Genomic DNA, 21,179 nt, shown 5'->3' on the forward strand with positions numbered 1-21,179 from the left:
TTGGGAGCCATTTCAGTGCATGGGCACTATGTATACTCTTTCTGGATCTTGAATACTCTTTACCTAGCTAACATATTTTGGGGTCTCAGCTTAGCTGTCATTTCTTCCAGGAAACCTCTCCTAACTTTCCCTAGAAGATGAAGCATTTCTTCTGCGTACTTCTTTAGAGTACCAGCAGTAACATTTATAGGAATTCTACCTGCCTGTTTACGTAGCCTGTAAGATCTGTGAGAGAAGGGACATAAGTACCTTGTTTTACCATTAAACAAATAATTGTTAAATGAATGAGGAGTAATCTTTGTTAATGTGAAAATAACTGCACGGAAGGCAGAGATTTAGTTTCTTAGTAGAATAATAAAATATATATAAAAATACACCAAATTAACTTTGAAACAAAGCATCTGTTTAATATTTTTTTTCTTGCCCTATTATCCTCCTCTCCTCTCTCTCTCTCCCTCCCTCTCTCTCTCTCTCTTTCTCTCATTTTTTGGTTTGTATTAGATGTCATCAATCTTACAGAAGAAGTGCAGTGGATCAAAGTCAATACAAACATGACTGGCTATTATATTGTACATTATGCAGATGATGACTGGGATGCACTAATCAAACAGCTGAAAATAAATCCTTATGTCCTGAGTGACAAAGACCGGGCAAACCTCATCAACAACATCTTTGAACTTGCAGGGTACAGTATGCTTAGTTTTGTTTTGTTCATTTGTTTTTTAACAAGTGATACTGAGGAAAAGAACAGTTTAGAAAAACAGTTCAAAAGAACTAGCATGTATTGCCTGTAAAGTATAATTTGTTTTGAACTGGAAAATGTAAGACGTAGTCCGTGCCTTCAGGGAGTTTGTAACCTATATTGAAACGTTAGCTACAAATATTGAGCAAGTAAATAACAAGATTTAAATGATATCTCAAGTATGTAGAGGCCAACAAGCAGGACCCATATTTGCTGATTACATTGATGTAGTGCTGGTTTTGTTTTATTTCTTGAGAGAATCCTTTTCAAGCAGCACTTGGTTTAAGTAGGATACTTAGTGCTTACTCACTGGTTTCAGGAATATCTGTGATATCTAGAGCCTCCTTATTTGTTTACCACTTGCCTGCCCACCCCACGTGTTACAGAATCCTGAAGCCAAGAATAGCAGTGACCTTGTGTGTATAGATAGCTTACCAATTTAGTTGTTAATGGGTATAAAGACACAAGGAATATTCAAAAGTGTTCCTTCTGACTATTCTTGACCATCCTATCTTGGTTCATTTTTTTAATGAAATGACCTTATGTCATCTCAGCCATCATTGTTATAATTTCTATAAAATGGTTATTTGTAAAATGTACTCACCATAAATTCACAGTAGACCTCACTTTAACAAGTCTGACAAGCAGATTCCCATATAAACAAATACATTTTCTTTCTGATTCAAATTCTCTTTATGTCACCTGTTCTCACCTGGTAAATATAAGTAATTTAAAAGATAAATAAAATTAGTACTTTTCATCTTTTATTACCTAAGATATTGTAATACTTTACCTGAGTCAGTAGCAATTCACAGGTGACATAGAATAAAAACGGAGCTATTATTTATCTTTTTCCTGAAATGTATCTTTAACCTTAGGTCACACATATGAATTTAATTAAAGGTAATAATATTTAGTCTAACTTTATGGAATGACACTCTAAGCTTAAATTTTAGGTCTTCAAGACTCACCATCCAGCCCTACAATTTCTCTCTCAGCAGATGTAATGTTCATCTGCCTTTCTCAGCATATTTACTGTTTCTGTTCTTTTATCCTTCAGCATAGGCAAAGTGCCTCTTCAGAGGGCCTTTGATTTGATTGGGTATCTTGGAAATGAGACCTGTACTGCGCCCATCACTGGAGCCCTGTTCCAGACAGGCCTCATCTCTGACCTCCTTGAAAAACTGGGATATATGGATCTGGCCTCCAGAGTGGTGGTAAGTCTGCCGCTTTGCCAGCTCCTCTTTGTTGCTTGCCTTTAATATGGTTATTCATAATTCCATTCAGCAGTAATAGGCCGAAAGAGCAACTAGTTAAACTCCATTTTCTTTACTTTTCTAGAAATCTTTACTTTGAATCAAAATGTTATTGCTTACCATGGAGAGCTGGTAAAGGCTTAGCATGATGTGGCCTCATTTGAATATCAAAATATAGACTTCTGATTCTGCTATCACATGAAAAGATAATTTTTATATTTAAATACTGCTTTATGTTTATGTAATGCATACTTTAAAGGGGCCCTTTTGCAGAGTAGTTCTCCCCATTAATATCCTGTGGTCAGTATAAAATGACAGTTATATTTGTATTGAGAATATTGTTTAGGAGTCCTTACAGATAACCTGTCTTATGGATGCCAACGCCGGTGGATATGCTTTTCTGCAAGGCAGTAAGGGAGGTTTTGTATTGGAGATTGTTTCATCTTTTTTAAAGGCAGTTGCCAAATCTTAACTGTTAGCAACAGGTTTTCGACACTTTTAATGTTAAACCATTGACTGACTCATTACAAGCGCTGGAGGCAGTGATGAATCCTTTGCTTTATCTAATTCTCTAAATCAGCCCATTCTGACAACATGGTTCACGTTGTAAAATAGTCAGATTTTCCAGGGACCAAGCAAGAGACAGCTTTCAGGAAAAGGAAGACATACTAGACCAGGAATTAGAGTAAGCCTTTTAGGGTTTTGGTGTCCTCACCAGTAAAAGGAAGGGGTTGGATTAGGTGTTTTTTGTTTTTTAACAGCCTTCTTTCTGCCACTCTTCTACTCTGCGTCCCGTGTGATGAGGTCTTACCACTTGGGTGATTCTCGGTGAGAGAAGGGGCTGCAGGGCAGGAGGGCCATGTGGTGCTTGACAAACGTCCTTCCTCGCAAGTTTCTGATCTGAGCCCAAAGGAACCACCCCATCCTGACGCATGAGTGGAGATGCTTAAGTCCGATTAAGTCAGATTAATTTAAATTAAGTTAGATTAAGTCAGTGCTTATTATATTCTCTACACCATCCTTAGTGCTTAATGATGATTACGCCTTTTAACCCTCACACAATGCCAGATAGATACTCCTGCCCTCATTAGATATATGAGGAGACTGAATAACTTCCCCAAGTCACTTACCTAGCCAGTTGTAAGCTGAGATTCAAACCTATGTTAGTTTCTCTTCAAAGCCTATTCCTTATGTTATGTTGCTATATTTTAAAATGTTGCTAATTTGTATTCTAACAATGTCATCTTTCCAATGATACCTTTCCTTTGGGAAAATCAGAGGTTTTTCTTTCTTGCTATTATTGTTTTCTTTTTTAAACTGAGATTTTTAAAAATTAAAACAGTTTGAAAAGCTTGTAAACCATGTGTTTAAGGTTTAAATTCACAGACCCACCTCTAGTTACTTCCTTGGAAATGAAGTTGTCAACTTACTACATGAGATTTCTTTTATATTCAGAATTAGTAAAAGTATTTTTTTAGTATTGGTGTACATTTCCAAGAAGTATGCAACTAACCTATTAATCTCTTAGGGCAAACTTAAAATCCAACACAGACTTTCTACTGCTAGTGTATTAAAGAAACTGGCCATTTATTGGTTAGTTCAGCTACTGTAGATGGACATTTGGGTTATTTGGAGTTTGGAGCTATGACAAATAGTGTTACTGTGAATATTCTTATATATGTCTTTGGTGAGTTTCTGTGGGATATGTGTCTGGGAATGGAATTGCTGAGTCATAACATGTGCGTGATTAATTCATTTTTCAAAGTTCTACCAATTTAACACTCCATCAGCAGTGTTTGAGAATTCAAATTCTTTTCTGGATCTGTACTTTGCCAATACTTAGTATTAATAGCAAACTTTTTTTCTTTTAGTTTTTTCAATGGGTGCATCATAGTACTGCAATTTTTACTTTAATTTGCACTTCCCTAAAGTGAAGATGAATTCCTTTTGATGTGTTTATTGATCATTGAATGTTCTCTTTTGTGCCTTTTTCAGTGTCAGCCTTTTTCTTGTTGATTTGTAAGAGTCCCTTCTATATTCTATTTATGAGTCCTTTGTTGATCATGTATATTTACAGATATCTTCTACTCCAGCATGCTTTTTCACTCTTTTAATCATTTTTAAATTAGCATAAATTCTTAATTTTAAGGTAAGAAATCTGTTTATCCCAAGATATTCTCCTATGTTTGTCTTTGAAAACTTTATTATTTTATCTTTTATATTTAGATTTATGATCCATCTGGAATTGATTTTTGTATATGGTGTGAGGTAGACATGAATATTAATTTATTTTCAATATGGGTAGCTAAATGATCCAGCACCAATATACATCATTGTATACATACTTGTTTACTTTGGGGGCTATTAGTGTCATATCAAATCAACACAACTTGGGGTAGCATATTATTTTCCTAGGACTGCTGTAATAAATTATTACAGACTTGTTGTCTTAAAACAACAGAACTTTATTCTCGGACAGTTCTGGAAGCCTTAAATTAAGGTATTGTCAGGGTAGAGTTGGTTTCTCCTGAGGGAGAGTCTGTTCCAAGTGTCCCAGCTTCAGGGGGTTGCCAGCAATCTTTGGCATTCCTCGGTTTGTAGTTGCATTACTGCAGTCCCTGCCTCCGTCTTCAGGTGACATTCTTCCTGTGTTCCTTTGTCTGAATTTCCTCTTCTTATAACGGCACCAGCCATTGGATTTGGGCCCACCATAATCCAGGGTGACCTCATCCTAACTTGTTTACATCTACAAAAATGCTATTCCCAAATAAAGTCACATTCAAATCCTATTCCCAAATAAGGTCGCATTCAAATAAAGTTCCAGTCAGACATGAATTTTGGGGGGAATACTATTCAACCCAGTATAGGTAGCAATGTTGGTATATATCACTCACTTCAGTATTAAGGAACGGTGTTGGTCCTGAATATGCCCTGAGAGGAGGCAGAACATCTCTGTCTACTCTAAAGCTTCCCAGCCAGTTAACTTTTGTGATGGCAGAAGCCACTCTGTCCCCTCCTCTCTCCATTAACTATGTTGAGGCCCAGTGTCAGGAAGCCGTTGATAACTTACCTCAAGCTATCCCTGTGCCAAAAATATAGATGCAAAACACAATTCGAGGAGTTAAGCCATTTGAATATTTTCCTAATATGGCTCTCAAGTAACTCTGAGTCTTCATTCCAGATGATGATTTCCAGTTTTCTGGGCAGGGATGTGTTTACTAAGAACGAACTTCGGGGTGAGGTCCAGGGGACTGGGGGTTAGATGGCAAGGACAGGATACTTAGTATGCAATGGCAGAACGCTGGCCCTTTTACTGCTGGAGAGCCTCATGCCCTTGCTTGTTAGTTAAAAGTCAGCCTAGCTTCAGCTCACCCAGAGTGAGAACTCGTCTCTTTAAAATTCTAATTTTAGGGCATTTTGGTAGCATCAAAACTCTGAAAATATGAAGTCTGACCTACTATAGTTGGAGACTGGAATGGCAGGCATTTCTGAGTCCTTGGGTCCAGTTTTCAAATAGTATTTGTGATAAAGACTGGTGTCTAATTCTTTATTAGACACCAGAGCAGTGTATACGTTTATTAGTCATTTTGCTGTGTAGGCTGCACACACCTACGTGACACACCTCTATGTGTTGCGTTTTGGTGCTGTGGTGTTGTGGTGGGCAGGTTCTGGAGGCACGTTGGAGTTGCGTCATATTGTTCACATAAGATGTTAACATCTGATCCCAGTCATATTCCTGTCTCATGACTTACAAGTCTGTCATTCTTTTACATATGAGGGGTTGGTGGGATAAGCTTTTTGCAATAAAAGCTGACACTTCACGTTTAAGAAGTTCAGTTGACCCAAGAAAGAATTCCCTGGGCATATCACTGCAAAATTAAAGCAGTAAATCAAGATGTAATACATACCATAAGTGCCAACATCTTTCCCTGCTTTGTTTTTTAAATCATTTTGTTTGTTGTTGCATTTTATTGCATATCCAAAGTTTGTTGCTTGTATGACCCTGTTTGAGTGGCACAGTAGGAAAAGATTCAAAAGGTTTAACTCCTTGAATTGTGTTTAGCACCTGTACTTCCTCTCCTCTCTTGCCGTTTTTACTTTATGAAATCAGAGGATGATATTCTATTGTTTAATGAGTTTAAATTTCAAAAATTAATTTAGAGCCATGATAAAATAGGTTTAATTTGTAAAAGACAAAGGTGATTTGAAGCCCTTGCTATGGTCTAGTAATACTAAAAATGTAACCTGGATTACTTATAAAATGACATTTTATACCTGCAGGCATTTTCTAAAGAATTACTGTATTATGCTATCATTAGAAATATATTTAAAATCGACTATTTTGGGAATTCCCCTTGATTATTTGGTGTGCAGGGAATTAGTAAAATTTCAGCCTGTAATTCCAATGGAGTAAGTGCTCAGGAACTAGTCTTAGCATCTTCAAATGTCAGCTTCCTCTTGCCTCTAGTACGTTGAATGGCCATCTCTTTTTCTTTTTCTTTTTTTTTTTTTTTGGTACTGGCTTCTTTGTGTTTCAGTTAACTCTAAAGGAGCATTGCCATGGCCGTTTGTCTCCACTGAACTTTTTAAAATAGTATTTCAAGCATGTGACTTTTCCCCTTTCATTCCTTCTTTGTTTGTTTAACAGTTATGAGTAGCATTTAAATTTCTTTTATGCTTCACTCATTTTGGATGGTTTGCTATCATGACGCCATTGAGGAGGTCAGGCCAGTGAAGACAGCATGTACCAAAGCAGTCATGTGCATCCGATAGGATCTCCTGCATTGCTTTTATGTTCCTTGCATTATCAATCAGCATGGCAACTATTTTTCCACTTCACATCCTCCCAATCACTTCTAAGCTTACTCACACATTCCACAAGGTGTCTGTTCTCTATTTTATTGCTTTGAAGCAAACAAACAAACGTGAGTTGACATGTCATCACAAACTTTGAATCCTCCTTGCACAGATTCTTTTTTCCGTTCTCATAGTCAGATGCATAAGAGATTTATTCGGAGAAGGTCTTCCGAGAAAATGGCTTCGCAGTTTAAAAGTCACTGAGCAGGATTCATTTTAGGTCCTGACAGCAAGAATATAATGCTCTGTGAAGAACTTGAACTAATTGTCTGGGGTTGGGAGGTTTTGGATGTGGTCATCTGTGGCACCTGACCGCTTGAGATGAGACGGGAGAAGGGTGCCGCTGTGGAGGAGGTGCTGGTAGGAAGAAATGCCCCTGCGCCTGGAGCGCGGCGGGCGGGCGTGCCTGGGGACTTTTTTCATCTTGATTCTCCTTACTTATAGCCACGAAGATTTTCTAAAACATACCTATAAGCATTTTTATTTAAAAAATGTTCTCTTAGTCGCATTCACAAATGCATATTTTATGTGGTGATTTTTTTGAAATCCCACGTGTCCTCACCCCTCCCCATGCACCACAGCTGGCAACATGGATATACTTCCATATACTAGTAACAGCTTTTACCCTTTTGTTGTGGGGACAGATGAAAAAGAAATAAGATATTTGTTGATTTCTTTATACCGTAAGTATACATTTGGGATAACATCTTATTCAGAACTATAACAATGGACTAAAGAGTGGATATTACTGAATATCTATTAGTTTCTTTAAGTGTGATAAGGTATTGTGGTTATATAGGAGAATGCCCTTATTTCTGGGAGTTGTATGTTAAAGTACTTATAATTGAAATATCATGATATCTGTAACTTACTTTCATATGGTTCTGCTATAACCATAAAAAATATATCTGTGTTATACACACAGAGAAACAAAGCAAATGGAAGAGTATTAAAAAAGAGTGAATCTACCATATGGGAGTATATTGTACTATTCTTGTAGCTTTTCTGTAGGTTCAGAATTTTTTTAATAACAAGTTGGGGGAGAAAAGAATAACTATAAACAACTATAATTGCCTGCAGTCTTCATTTCCTCACTAATTAGATTAATTTGTTACAGCATCAAACTAGTTGGTATTTTAAATATTTCTTAAATATTGGATTCAGGAACATTTAAACATCTCCTCATAAGTAAAGAATTTTATTTTTCGCTCACTGCTTTGTGGATTTATGGATTCTAAAGTCAGGAGGTCAGGAAGTTCCAACTTCCTTCTAGGAGCGATACTTTGGCACAGAAAAACAACTTCTAGCTGAGTACACACAAAAGAAAGGTTCCCTGCTGCACAGAAGTCATCAATTCTTTCTGTTTTATGTCGTTAAAAGTCTCTCTTGGCTATAGCAGCCTTTTGTATAACCTTTGTTTTTGAATGGTTCATCTCAGCTGTGTGTAGGCAGTTTTTATTTAATGAGTAATATCTTGTCGCCCCTCCCTTTTTTCTCCTTTGATAAACGCTGGGAAAGAGACTTAGTTGTCCTGATTTTTCTGGTTGCTCTAATTATTATTATTTCATTATAACCCATTTTATCTCTTTAGACCAGGGTATTTAAATTGCTTCAAAGCCAAATTCAAAAACAAACTTGGACTGATGAGGGCACCCCATCTGTTCGAGAGCTGCGGTCAGCCTTGCTAGACTTTGCCTGCACCCACAGCCTGGCGAACTGCAGCACCACTGCCATGAAGCTATTTGAGGACTGGATGACATCCAATGGAACGAAAAGGTGATGTGTGCTTCTACTCAGATAACTCTCTTCTTTTTCTTTACTTAACGTCACATGCTAAAACCAGGATCTTCTCATCCTGGGTCATAAATGTTATAAAACTGAGTGTTAATATATGTGAACTCTATGTGCTTACATTCTCAAGTAAGACTTTTATTTTATTTTATTTTATTTTTTATTGTTCAAATAAGACTTTTTTAAAAATTGTGGTAAAATACATATAACATAAAATTTATTATCCTAACAATTTTTAACTGTATAGTTCAATAGTATAAGTATAATATTCACATTGTTCAACAAATCTCCAGAACTTTATCCTGCAAAACTGAAATTTTCTACCGGACCGACTCCCTACCATCCTCTCTCCCCATCCCCTGGAAACCACCATATTATTTTCTATTTTATGAATTTTTACTACCCTAAGTACCTTATATATGTGAAATCATACAGTATGTATGTTTCTGTGACTAGTTTATTTCACTTAACAAAATATTGTCAAGCTTCATGTGTGTTGTAATATGTGTCAGAGTTTTCTTCCTTTTTAAGGCTGAACAGTTAATCCATTGTATGTAGTTTAGACTATATTTTGCATATTCATTCGTGCACTGATAGACATTTCGGTTGCTTCCACCTTTTGGCTCTTACCAATAATGCTGCTATGAACATGGGTGTACAAATACCTTTTGAAACCCTTCTTTCAGTTATTTCAGATATATACCTAGAAGTAGGAAGTGCTGGATCATATGGTAGTTCTATTTTTAATTTTTCAAGGAACTGCCACACTATTTCCCATAGCGGTTGCACCATTTTACATTCCCACCAACAGCGCACAAGGATTCCTGCCATTTTCTCCATGTCTTCACCAACACCTGTTATTTTGTGGGTTTTTTAAAAATATCAACCATCCTAATGGGTGTGAGGTGTCAAAAAGTCTCTTTTAATTTAGGAATAAAACATAGCAAGTGGAGTTGGTGATTAGTAGAACTATTTTGATGATGATTGGTCCTCTCCTTGGTTCCCTGTGGGTTGTTATGGAAAAAGATTCAAGCATCAGATAAAGGGATCATAAATAATCATGGCAGAAAACTGTGCTGCTTCTTTCCTCTCATCCGTCTCTTCGTATTCCTACTATGGAACTTACCACACTGTATTATAATGTATATATTTACTGTTCTGTGCTTTGTGATAGCCTGTGAGTTCCTAGAGTCAGAGACTGTGTCTCTTTCTTCCCCTCTCTAGCATCCAGCCAGTTGCCTGCCTGGTTCTTTGTGGATGCTCAGTGAATAATTATTGTATTAAATTGAACTGATATTTCTCATAGTCCCACCAACTGGGAAAGCAGCAGCCACTAAATTAATCATTTTCTTCACTATTAGTTGTACAGTAACGACTCTTCTATGGCTCTGATCCCAAAAACATCACCACTAGTCATTTCCTCACCTTCATATTCAGGAGTTTTTCTTGTTCTCATATTTGACCACCTCTCTTCTAGCCTGCCTACTGATGTCATGACTGCTGTGTTCAAAGCTGGAGCAAAAACTGACAGAGGCTGGTCGTTCCTCTTAAGCAAGTACACATCGATAGGCTCTGAAGCAGAGAAGAATAAAATACTTGAAGCTCTTGCCAGCTCAGAGGATGTACGGAGACTTCACTGGTATGAAACCACCCAAGGAATATGATATAATGAAACCAAAAGCATAAAAGCATTGTGCTCCAAGGGTGGGGAGCCCAGTTTGCTCTGGGATCTTCCTTTGCGCCATCTACTCATAGGCCACCTTTATGTGAATTTGTGAGACATTCCCTTTTGAATATTCAGTTGATGAAGCCCCGGAAATGGGAGTTCCCCATGGGGAGAGAAGGGCAGTGAGCGGGGCCACCTGACTGGAAGGGCGGTCAGTGGCAGGGTGGAGGGGCTCCAGGAGCCGAGGGAGGTAGGAAAGTATCTTGAGAGGCAGCACTGGGAAGGAGAGAGGGAGGCGCATTTGGGTGCCATTGCTTCTCTTTATAATTTTGCTCAGATAAATCCTAATAGTGTCCCAGAGATGTCCTCAGCACCTGCCCAGACCTGCTTTCCAAAGGAGGCACTGTAAATAATCATTTTCTTTAAGGTAGCAGCCAGCCTCTGATCCAAGCAAAGGGAGAAAAATTTTTGTTTTAAATTAGTAATAATTTTGATTCAAACTGGTAACATCCTAATATATTCCCATTATAAAGTATTTAAACGATGCCTAAGAAAACGGAATAAAATGTGGAAGTTCCTCTCATATGAGCCTTCCATTCCTATTTTCTCTGTTAACAATATCAGACCTGGCCTGTATATTTATATATATCAACATAGGTTTCTACTGTACCCAGTGTTTTGTGACTGTCCTTTCAGTGAATGATCAGTCTTTGCAATTTGCCATGTCAGTTCATAAAGCCTATTTCATTTGTTTTTATGGCTGCATAATATTCCTTAGTATCACTCTGTCATAACTTACTCAACCCATCACATCTTGATGAGCACTTGGGTTTTTCTTTCTGTTAGAAATATTGCTGCATTCTTTTGGGGATATGTGTTTTTCCACCACACACAGATTTAATAGCACAGTAGATGAGAACTGCTTATATTCAAATGGTAGGCTTTAGTATTTACTAGCAGTGTAACTGGGGCAATTACCAACCTCCTCAGTTTTCTTAAACTGTAAAGTGGGGATAGGCAATAATAATAATTACCTATTTCAAGCATTGTTGTGTCAACAATTTAGAACATTGCCTAGTACATATGAAGTGTCAATAAATAATAATATTCCAGAATGTACCTTAATTTACACATTATTTAACAGCCCAGTTTTTAACAGTAATAGTATACCTGCCTACACAAATCAAATAAGGTTTTTAACAGAAAAAAATTAGTCTTCAGAATTATAAATTCTGCCAGGATTTATTTCTCAAATTCCTTACTACATCAAGGTCTATTTATAATTATGTCAAAGTATTTTGAAGTACGGGTGAGTTCTTTCTTCATTTAAAAAAAAAGATGTTTTCAATCTATTGCTCAATCTTGAACTAACCCAAGTTTATATCCCTTGAATTACTACAGAGCTTTAACTAGGAGACCAGTACCAATGTAAGTTCAGCCCTCACTTCACCTTGAATAATTATTTTGGAAGCTAAATCTGCTTTGCTTCTCAGGTTAATGAAAAGTAGCCTCAATGGAGATACCATCCGAACACAAGAGCTGTCATTTATCATTAGAACAGTGGGCCGACAGTTTCCTGGACACTTATTGGCATGGGATTTTGTCAAAGAGAACTGGAATAAGCTTGTACAGAAGTAAGTTTCTCAGAGAATTACTATCTTCTAGTATTTTCAGTCTCTGCCTTTGAAAAATTTTCCCAGCGTTGCATTGGTTCACACTTGTTATGATTTGCTGTGAGAGGAAAAATGCTTCAGTGACATTTAGCTGGAACACGCAGGAATTTTTGCATGTGTAAACATAATTCCATTATGTGAGTCAACAACTGATGTTCCAGTTGGGTACTAATCAAGCCTAACCATGCTTGGCCCCAGGCCACTTAGTTTAGCTTGGCCGTGGGCTGTTTCAGAAAAGCTGTTTACTTACAGAGTTGAATAATGCCTCTTCATTGCCAAGGGATCCGTTAAGAACTCACATCCAGGTAGGCAGCACGTGCAGGGTTTTTTCTTTTAAAGCAATAATTACATTTCTGGGTGTTCGATGTGATTTTTGAGTAGATGAAATGGATTAGTAATTTATGTGGCTATCCCTCACTCTGGCCCTTTTCTGCCCACCTTTCCATACCACCAGCAGTAAGTGTGTGGAGAACTGATTTACTGAGCTGCAGTTCCCAGCAGCAGGACTCTGCTCTGCCTTTGGCATGTGTAGCTTACAGTAAAGCATTTCCTTTGCCCTCGGGAACTTAGCTTACCAACAGCTGCTTCTTTTTTTTTTGCTCTTTTTGCTCTTGTATTTGTGTTTCTTCAGGTTCCATCTGGGCTCCTATACCATGCAAAGCATTGTTGCTGGATCGACTCACCTGTTTTCAACAAAGGCACATTTGTCAGAGGTTGGTTGTATAAAATGCTAATAAAGGAGCTGGGGTATCCCTTGCCTCACAGGCTGCTCAGTTTACGTCAATGGCAGCTCTTCCTATCCGTCCTCTCCCTCCCTCAATGTTAATGATTCTGTGTTAGGATTGCTTTTAAAGGATAGATATATAGCAATGAGAAAAAAATTCCAATGAGGAAAAATTCTGATTCCATTCTCAACAATACCCCCTTGTCTTCCTGATACAAGTATTTTTTTTAATTAAAGCCAGTATATGCCAAGTTTGTTTTTAGGTGGTAATGGAATAGTTTTGAAGAATGCCACTCTAAGAGTAAAAGTGGGCACCAAGCCTAGCTTTCGACTCTACGTCATTTGCTGTTACCTGGCCATTTTATTTTTTTATTTTTAATTTGAAAAATTAACCCTTTTGGGAGTGAGGAGAATGCATTTTTTAAAATTACTTCAGATTTCATCATACTTGATCAGCAATTTGATGTAAACACCTTGGATATTAAAGTACTTCTTATCTCTACTTCTTTCAAGACATCAGCAAAGCCACCACCAAATGAAAGTTTATTTGAAAAGACTGGTTAGAGTTACCTGAGATTTACTGTTTGTTTCTTGTAGTAAAACATTTCTCTGTGCAACTTACAGGTACAGGCATTCTTTGAAAATCAGTCCGAGGCAACCTTTCGGCTTCGTTGTGTCCAGGAGGCTTTGGAAGTCATTCAGTTGAATATCCAGTGGATGGAGAAGAACCTTAACACTCTGACGTGGTGGCTGTAGCATGCAAAACTGCACCTCATTTTGTCGCCCATTCAGAGAGCGTGTTAACTGGGGCTCTGTTAACTTTTGCAAAAGCCAAGGTGAAGCCAAGGATTGCTGCTGAGTTGTTTGCACTCTTAGGAGTTGTAGTTAGCTCAGGGCCTGTCTGTATTTTTCATCAGTCTTTCGTGAAATGTCATTGGGTAATATGTAGTTATTTATTACAAAATTATATTCACCTATATACCAAGCATCTACAAAAACAATGAGTAATTTTTCTACTTTGAAGGTACGCAAATGAGGAATAAAATCTCTTTTGGAATTCTCTTTTTATTTCTCGGTATCCGTAAAGTACTGACTCAGTGAACAAAGAAAAATCTACTATGGGAGCTACCATCTTTGTAGGCTGCTGGTTTGTGAGCCATTTGTTGCTTCTTGTTGATAGATGTTATTTGAATGTGGTAACAGCTTCAAAAAAGTATGACAGTGAAATTGATGAAGCATGCAGCTATAGAGAACTAATCTCAGGTGTGCAGATCTACTTTGATTTGGGGTTTTGATTAATCCTTTATTTCCTGGAAAATTTTTAAATAAGAACTCTAACTATTATATTTTTTTCTGCAGAATAGCCAGGTGCTACAGAATTTTTAAATTTTTGTTATATTGAAAAGCTAAATAACAAGGCCAAAAGATTAAAATTTCCCAATATTTAATGCTTTCTTTATCATCTTTTAGGTAAATGATTCAAACCAAGTTAGCTTTAATTATAATTACTTTATTCATAAATTTAAATATTATCCAAATCTGTACACTTTTATCACTCCCTGCCATAGATGTACTTTATGTTATAATTAAGTATTTCCACAGTTATATGAGCATTTTGTTAGTACTGATGTCTTTTATCATGACTTTATCACTGTTGCTAAGAATACAGGTTGTTTTAGATGCCTTTTGGCATGATAGATTATAGACACTTTATCTCTGAATCATACTTATGGATGGATTTTCATTTTATATGATAGAGTAGCACATTAGAAACATTTTAAAGTAGGGCGTTTGAGAAATTGAACATTTTTATTTGAAGTTCACCATAGTACCTTAAAGGAATAAAGAGAATGTGAAATAGAGGTAACTTGATTCAGGTTTAATATGGTGGGCTTTGAATTTTTGTACTATCAAATACAGTACTTTTATTTAGTTGAAAATTCATAGTTTTATTTTATCATGGGTAAACTAACAGATGAAAAGAAATGTCCAAGTAAAGGAAGGAAGGAAGGAAGGAAGAAACACAAAACTGCCTGGCATTTTTACTCCTTCGAAAGGAGAAATTCTGTACTTGAATTTGTTAAGCTGTGCAGACTTATACCTAGATTGTTGAGTTTCTTTGATTCTTAGGAGAAAAACTTTCTTTCTAATAATTCTTATACTTTATATTTTGTTTGAAAACATCTTCTATGTACAAAAAGGGTAACTGCCCATTTGCAAGCACTTAAAAACACTTTACAGAATCAGACAATGGGAAAAGTCACCTTTTTTTTATTCTGCAAGTGTAAAGTGAAAATATGTGGGATTGTGTATAAAATTATATTTTATTTTATGAAAATATTTTTATATAACAAAATTTAAAAGGCTGACAAACTAAAAGATATCCTTCTTTACCCCTACTGTGTTTTCGCCCAATTTAGTCTTTTTTAAATATTTATCTGCCTGTTTTAGAGTAGAAAATATTATATCCAGAGAATCACAGAATCATCTAAAGATGTCTTATTGAAACTGGGGTAATTATAGGTCTTTATTCCTTTTGTGTTCAGTAAATGAATGATAGTTTAGTTGATAATGGAAGTTAGTGAGTTTTTATATTTTTAGAATGGAAAAAAATACTAAACTTTTGAGGGATATTTTTTGTTGCTGTTTTTTTACCATACTATATTACTAAATTCCACTTTGATACAGAGTTTAAATTTTGCTACTTCTCAAAATCAGTTAAGATACTTCAGTTTTACTTTCCCATCTTTACATTGCTCCTATAACACACATTAACTGTGTAAATGGCAAATCTTGTCTTGAATTATATCAGTTTTTCGTGTGTGTGTGTGTGTGTGTGTGTGTGTGTGTGTGTGTGTGTGTGTGTGTGGGGGTATTATTATAAGTAAAAACTTACAGAAACTTTGGCTAAAAAAGAGTTAACTCATAATCCATTGCTATCTTTGAACTCAAAAGCCATTCATTTGCATGAGACCAGATCCATATTATTTGTAGTTTTATTTGTGAGCCTCACTTCATATTATTTGCATTTTAGTAGGTCTCGCCTCAAATTTTCCCACAGAATTCCATAGTTTTTAATGTTATGCTAACCCATTAGGTGAGGCTTCTAAAAACTAACCCAAGTGAGGACTATAAGGTTAAGTAATAGGTAAAACATGTAGTATAATATGTTTAGTTGTAGCTTTTGAAGTTTTTTTCCCCAAAACTATCTTAGCCACTGTATTTCTGAGAACTCATATAGATTAAAGCACAGTAGCCAGTCACAGTGTGCTTTTTTATGTAAGCCTGCAGGTCCATGACACAAGCACTTGTTTGGCAAGTATTACACTCATTGCAGAGAGACAGTCTACTTGAATGAAAAAGACACATCACAGGAGATTCTTAGGAAAGGTAGAATAGGAAACCTGGAATTGTGGGACACAAATTTATGCTTTGGAGATCTTAAAGGCCATATTGAAGTAGCAATCTAAGGAGTTCAGTTTATTCTGTTAATATCAAGTGATTGGACATAGTAAACTGCAAGGAGTATCTACCTCCATGTTACTTTTTTTTATATAAATCTCATCAAGAAGTTCTGTTCTTTGCCATTGCTTCAGTGTTCATGAACTTTCTTATGGTCACGGGTTCCACTTAATTCTAATCATCTTTGCCATTTCATGTTTTCATTGAACTGTACTTTAGCCATTGTAGTGGGAGAAAAAATCTGGCAGAAGAGCCCTGGGTACTGCATCTGTCCTACTACATGCAGAATAGAATCCTTTCTGAATATTGGAAAGTGAAAAATGAAAGTTAAGTGTTGGGTTTGTCATTACTGATTAGCCTGTTAACCAAGTTAAATTTTAAAAGAGTGTACTCAGACTTAAGCGCCTGGAATCATAATCTGCAGTCAGATTGCTGAACGTTCACATAATCCCCGTGAGTTTCGTGTGACTGCAGATAGGGTGTTTACCGTTACCAAGGATAGCAGTTCCTGGGCTGAGTTGGCAAAACGAGACCTGAATTTTCTGAGTATGATGTAGCTCTTCTTTTCCTGTTACCTTTGTTTTTATTGGAATTAACTCTCTTTTTAAAGAGTTTCCTCCTACCCCCATTTGTTTTTTTAAAAAATAATGTATATAATTTTGCAGTTTTTTGTATTCTTTTATTTTGTGCTTCATTCTCTCTCTGCATTGGCAAGTAAGTACCAAATGAAAAGTGGAGGTCCAAAAGTATGATATAACTCTCCTCTTCTCCCTTTCCCTTATTGCCGGTACAGGCAATAGTTGATAGAATAGTCAACTGATTTCTTTCAGGGACTATTTGGGGGTATATATACTTTAAAATGTACATAGGGTTTTTGGTGTGTTTTTATATTCTTTCATTTTGTATATTTTGTCCTAATGAAAAGTGAAATGTTGTCCATGAAAATCTCTTCTGCCTTCCCATATTGTCTGTGTGGGCAACAGCTATAAAGTTTTTTATTGCTTTTTTTGGAAGGAAGTGGTGATATTGAGAGGAGAGCAGTGTATGTCCTTTGAAAAACATGTACAAATATCTTTGCTGCTCTTTTGTGGATGTTGTTTCATTTTTGTATTTTATTCATCCTTCATGAATATGCAGACATCTAATGAACCATGGAGGCCCACAAGTATGACAAATGTCCCATTTACTCTCTTTATTACCTGCATGGACAATACCTAATAGAGTATTGTTGCTATTGTTTTGACCTAGTCTTAGAGGTAGGAGGAGATCTGTATCATTCTTTAAAGTGTACATAAATGTTACGCTGCTTATTTATATTTCATTTTAAACGTGTTCTTTTGCATGGGTGCGTATGTACTTAATGAAAATGAGGTCCAGAGGATGACAGATTTCCTCTTTTCCTTATTGCCTTTTTGGACAATAGCTAATAGAGTAGTTTGTTTTGTTTTGTGGTGTAGGAGAGAATGGGGTATGCACTTAATGTATGTAAGCAGAGTTGCTACTACTTTGTATTACTAATTCATTTTGTACTGTGTCCTTCTCATAGGATGTTTAAGTACCTATTGAGACCTGGAGGTCCAGATGTATGACAGTCACCTCTGGTCCCCTTCCCTAATTGCCTGCATGGGCAATGAGTAGTATTAGTATTGTAGTTATTAGAGTGGGTTTGGGTGGTGTGGTCAGGGAAAGGTAGGCAGGGATGTGTACCTACTATATATCTGTTTTTACTACTGTGTTGTATTATTTCATTGGGTGCCCAGACTGTAAGGTGCCTAATGAACCATGGAGGTCCAGATGTATAACAGTTCCTCTTCTCCCCTTCCCTTATTGCCAGTGGAGGCAGTGGCTATTAGAGCACTTGATTAGTTTCAGAGTTCTTTTGTGGGTATTGGGGTAACTATTGTACTTTTTACTTTCTTATATTTCATTGGGCACCTAATCCTTTCACTTGGACATGTAGGTTGCTAATAAATGATGGAGTTCTGGATGTATAGCAATCTCCTATTCTTTCTTTTATATCTCTGTAGGCAATAATTTTAAAGTAGTTGGGGTTTTTTGAAGTCTTTTTGGGAGGGGGCTTGGAGAAACTAAGGAAAGGATATATCCTTTTTAAACTGTATATTGCAGTGTTTGTTATTAAGTTTTGTTACTCTATTCTGTACCCTGTCCCTTCCTTGGACGTGTAGATACCTAATGAGACACGGAGGTCCGAATGTATGAAAATCTCCTCTTTTCCCCTTCCCTTATTGCCTCTGTGGGCAATAGTTTTGGAGTAGTGTAGATTATTTTTTACTCTACCACTCCCTCCCCTGGGATGGTGGTAATATGTACTTTTAAAGATGTATATAAATATTTTCACTTTTTTCTCTCATTTCATTTTGTACCTAGACTTTTCCATGGACACGTAGGTACATGATGAAAATTAAGGTTCATTCTATAAAAAAAAAATCTTCACTCCTTCCTTTCCCTGTTGCCTGTCTAGGCAGAGGTCCAGACCCAGAGCTGTGGTAAATCTGTACCCCCTTACCCTGTAGCCTATGTACGTGGACTTAGTATGAGAATACTGTAGAGCTGGGGGTGTGTGTGTTTGTTTTTTAAGGTTTTTAATGGGGAATTGGATTTTTAGGCAAGATATGTAGTTTTGAATTTGTATATAAATGTTTTTCCTCTTTTTGTTGCTCACTTTATTTTGAATATAGTTCTTTGCATGACTACTTAGGTACTTCATGAAAGCTGAGATTGATTCTATGAAATATCTTCCCTACTTCCCTCCCCCCATTGCCTGGCGGGCAGTGGTAGAAGAATAGATGTTTGGCTGCTTTTTCTGGAGGGGTAGGAGTGTGGGGGAGGTCTGGGTGTGTGTACATGTGTGGTGTGTGTGGGTTGTGTATTTTTTAATGTATATAAATGTTTGCTACATTTGTGTATTATTTAATGTAGTGCTCAGCCCTTTGCTGGGACTTGTAAGTATATAATGAAACATGGAGGTCCAGACCTATGATAACTGTCCTCTGCTCCCCTTCCCTCACTGCCTGCATAGGCAGTAGTTTTATAATGTGGGTTTGTTTTTTTAGGGGGAGGGATTATTTGGGTGGGTAGGGCAGGGTATGAACTTTAAAAAATATATAGGTGTGTGTATACATATGATTATACATATATATGTATACATATATACCTATATATATATATGATTTTCTTATACCTATATATATATATATGATTTTCTTATACCTAGTCCTCAGCATAGATGTATAGGTACCAAATGAAAATTGAGGATCAGTGTGTGACAGACCTCCCCTCTCCTCTGCCCCTTATTGCCTGTGTGGGTATATTAGTGACTAGATTAGTTGTGTGTTGTTTACTGGCTTGTTGTTTTGGAGGGATTTATATTTTCAGCAGAGAAATGTTTTTAATGTATATAAGTATGTTTTCATTTCTTTGTTAATGCATTTGTATTTAGCCCTTTGCATGGCTATATAGGGGCCTGATGAAAATTGAGTTTCATAAATTGACAGTTCATTTCTTCCTTTCCCACATTTTTTCTGGTTTAGCAGTGGCTAGTACAGTTGTTGTTTTGTGGTCAGTTTGTTTTATTCTCTAGCATATATGTCTATAAAGATGTAAATACACAGACATAATTGGCTTCTTTTTAAAATTATTTTCCTTTACTACTTAAGTGTCTTGCAGAGCTCTGAATGTATCTAACAAAAATAAAGTCCCACCAAATCCCTGCCATCTGACTTGAAGGTGTAGCACGGTGGTGGTGTTACTAATGGCAACTGGCATGTAGCCAGGAAGGTGGGAGAAGACCCTGGGATATGGCTGAGCTGTGAAAGCTAACAAGATCCAGCTTTTCCTAGATTGATTCAGACTGAATGAAATGGTGGGAAGAAACCTATACTTTGGAAATTCCAGGAAGGCAAGAGGACAATACTAAGTAAAATTATGTTTAAAGTTTATTACTGATTAATCTTTCAGTGACTGGTAAGCAAATAAAAGTCCCTTGAGAGTAGCTTCTTTTGAGGCCTGGAATTCTGATTCATCTATAGAAGTCTGCTGCAGTTTTGCCCATGGCATATTCTTGTATACCGGCTAAAAATTATTTTGATTTTTGGAATAAACTTTTTAAGTTATTGCCATGGTTCCAGTGAATGACAAAATGGGCCCCCGAACTAATCCAAAATGAATTTGGGGGACAAGCCCTTCACTCTTTCAACACCCACATATGGTAAGGCAAGCTGGTCCTACCCAGGGCTCTTCTGTGTGGCTACCTCTCTCTCCTCAGTTCTCCATTAGCTGGACCACTCCTGTTCTTTTTTTCCTTTATTCTTCAGTGTCTGCACCATTAGATGTTATCTTTTAAGTGCACTCAAAAATGTAAGCCATTGTTGCCTCATTAGTTATATGTTTTTGTGTGCATTTCACACACCCAGGCCTGTACATTAGCTTTCAGCACCCTCAAATCATACAATGCACTGACTCCTCCATCCACCACAGAACAAATGTTGAGACTCCACATTTGTCTATATCTAAGAAAATTCATGTGTAATATCCATCCTTCCAACCCCCTCTCTCTTCTTCCCTTCCTTTCTTCCTCCCTTGCTTTCTTCCTCTGAGCTTCTGAGCATTATTGGTTTGTTTTATAATTTATAATAGGTACAGTGCTGAAGATTTGCCATATTATTAATACTTTTTTAGAAACATTGAGTGATAGGACTCCTAGAAAATTTGCAGAGATGTTATTTACTGTATCAAATCCTCAGGTTCTTGTGTTGAAAAATTAGTCTATACTTTGCTGTTACTTATACCTGCTGCTGTAGAAAAAAATTCAGTTTATTCATGACACTTTTTGCTTTGATCATAAATAAAAGGGAAGGGGGCACCTTTTTAGAGTTAGTCATGGTAGTCATTGATATTTCTGAACAGTTTTTAATTTAAAATACTTCAAAGAAAGCAAAGGTCATGGCTTAACTGAATGAAATGCTCCAGAAGTTGAACTGTATAAACC

The 21,179-nt window shown here is 36.7% G+C and overlaps 1 protein-coding gene across 3 annotated transcripts in view; it reads left to right on the top strand.

The window, feature by feature from the left end:
* The window catches only part of LNPEP (leucyl and cystinyl aminopeptidase), a 91,478-nt gene extending 75,924 nt beyond the window's left edge, over positions 1-15,554 (top strand). For all 3 annotated transcript variants that reach the window (XM_054578629.1, XM_054578630.1, XM_054578628.1), the window contains 7 exons: positions 502-685; positions 1,803-1,959; positions 8,447-8,631; positions 10,124-10,285; positions 11,806-11,946; positions 12,617-12,698; positions 13,334-15,554. In XM_054578629.1, the coding sequence (XP_054434604.1) occupies positions 502-685; positions 1,803-1,959; positions 8,447-8,631; positions 10,124-10,285; positions 11,806-11,946; positions 12,617-12,698; positions 13,334-13,465 (1,043 nt within the window). In that variant the 3' untranslated portion in view covers positions 13,466-15,554. The remainder of the gene's footprint in view (positions 1-501; positions 686-1,802; positions 1,960-8,446; positions 8,632-10,123; positions 10,286-11,805; positions 11,947-12,616; positions 12,699-13,333) is intronic.
* The last annotated feature ends 5,625 nt before the right edge of the window (positions 15,555-21,179 follow it).

Source organism: Pteronotus mesoamericanus, unplaced genomic scaffold, assembly GCF_021234165.1.
Source record: "Pteronotus mesoamericanus isolate MK-2021 breed Mesoamerican mustached bat unplaced genomic scaffold, CSHL_Meso_final contig_50, whole genome shotgun sequence".
Lineage (NCBI taxonomy): Eukaryota > Metazoa > Chordata > Mammalia > Chiroptera > Mormoopidae > Pteronotus > Pteronotus mesoamericanus.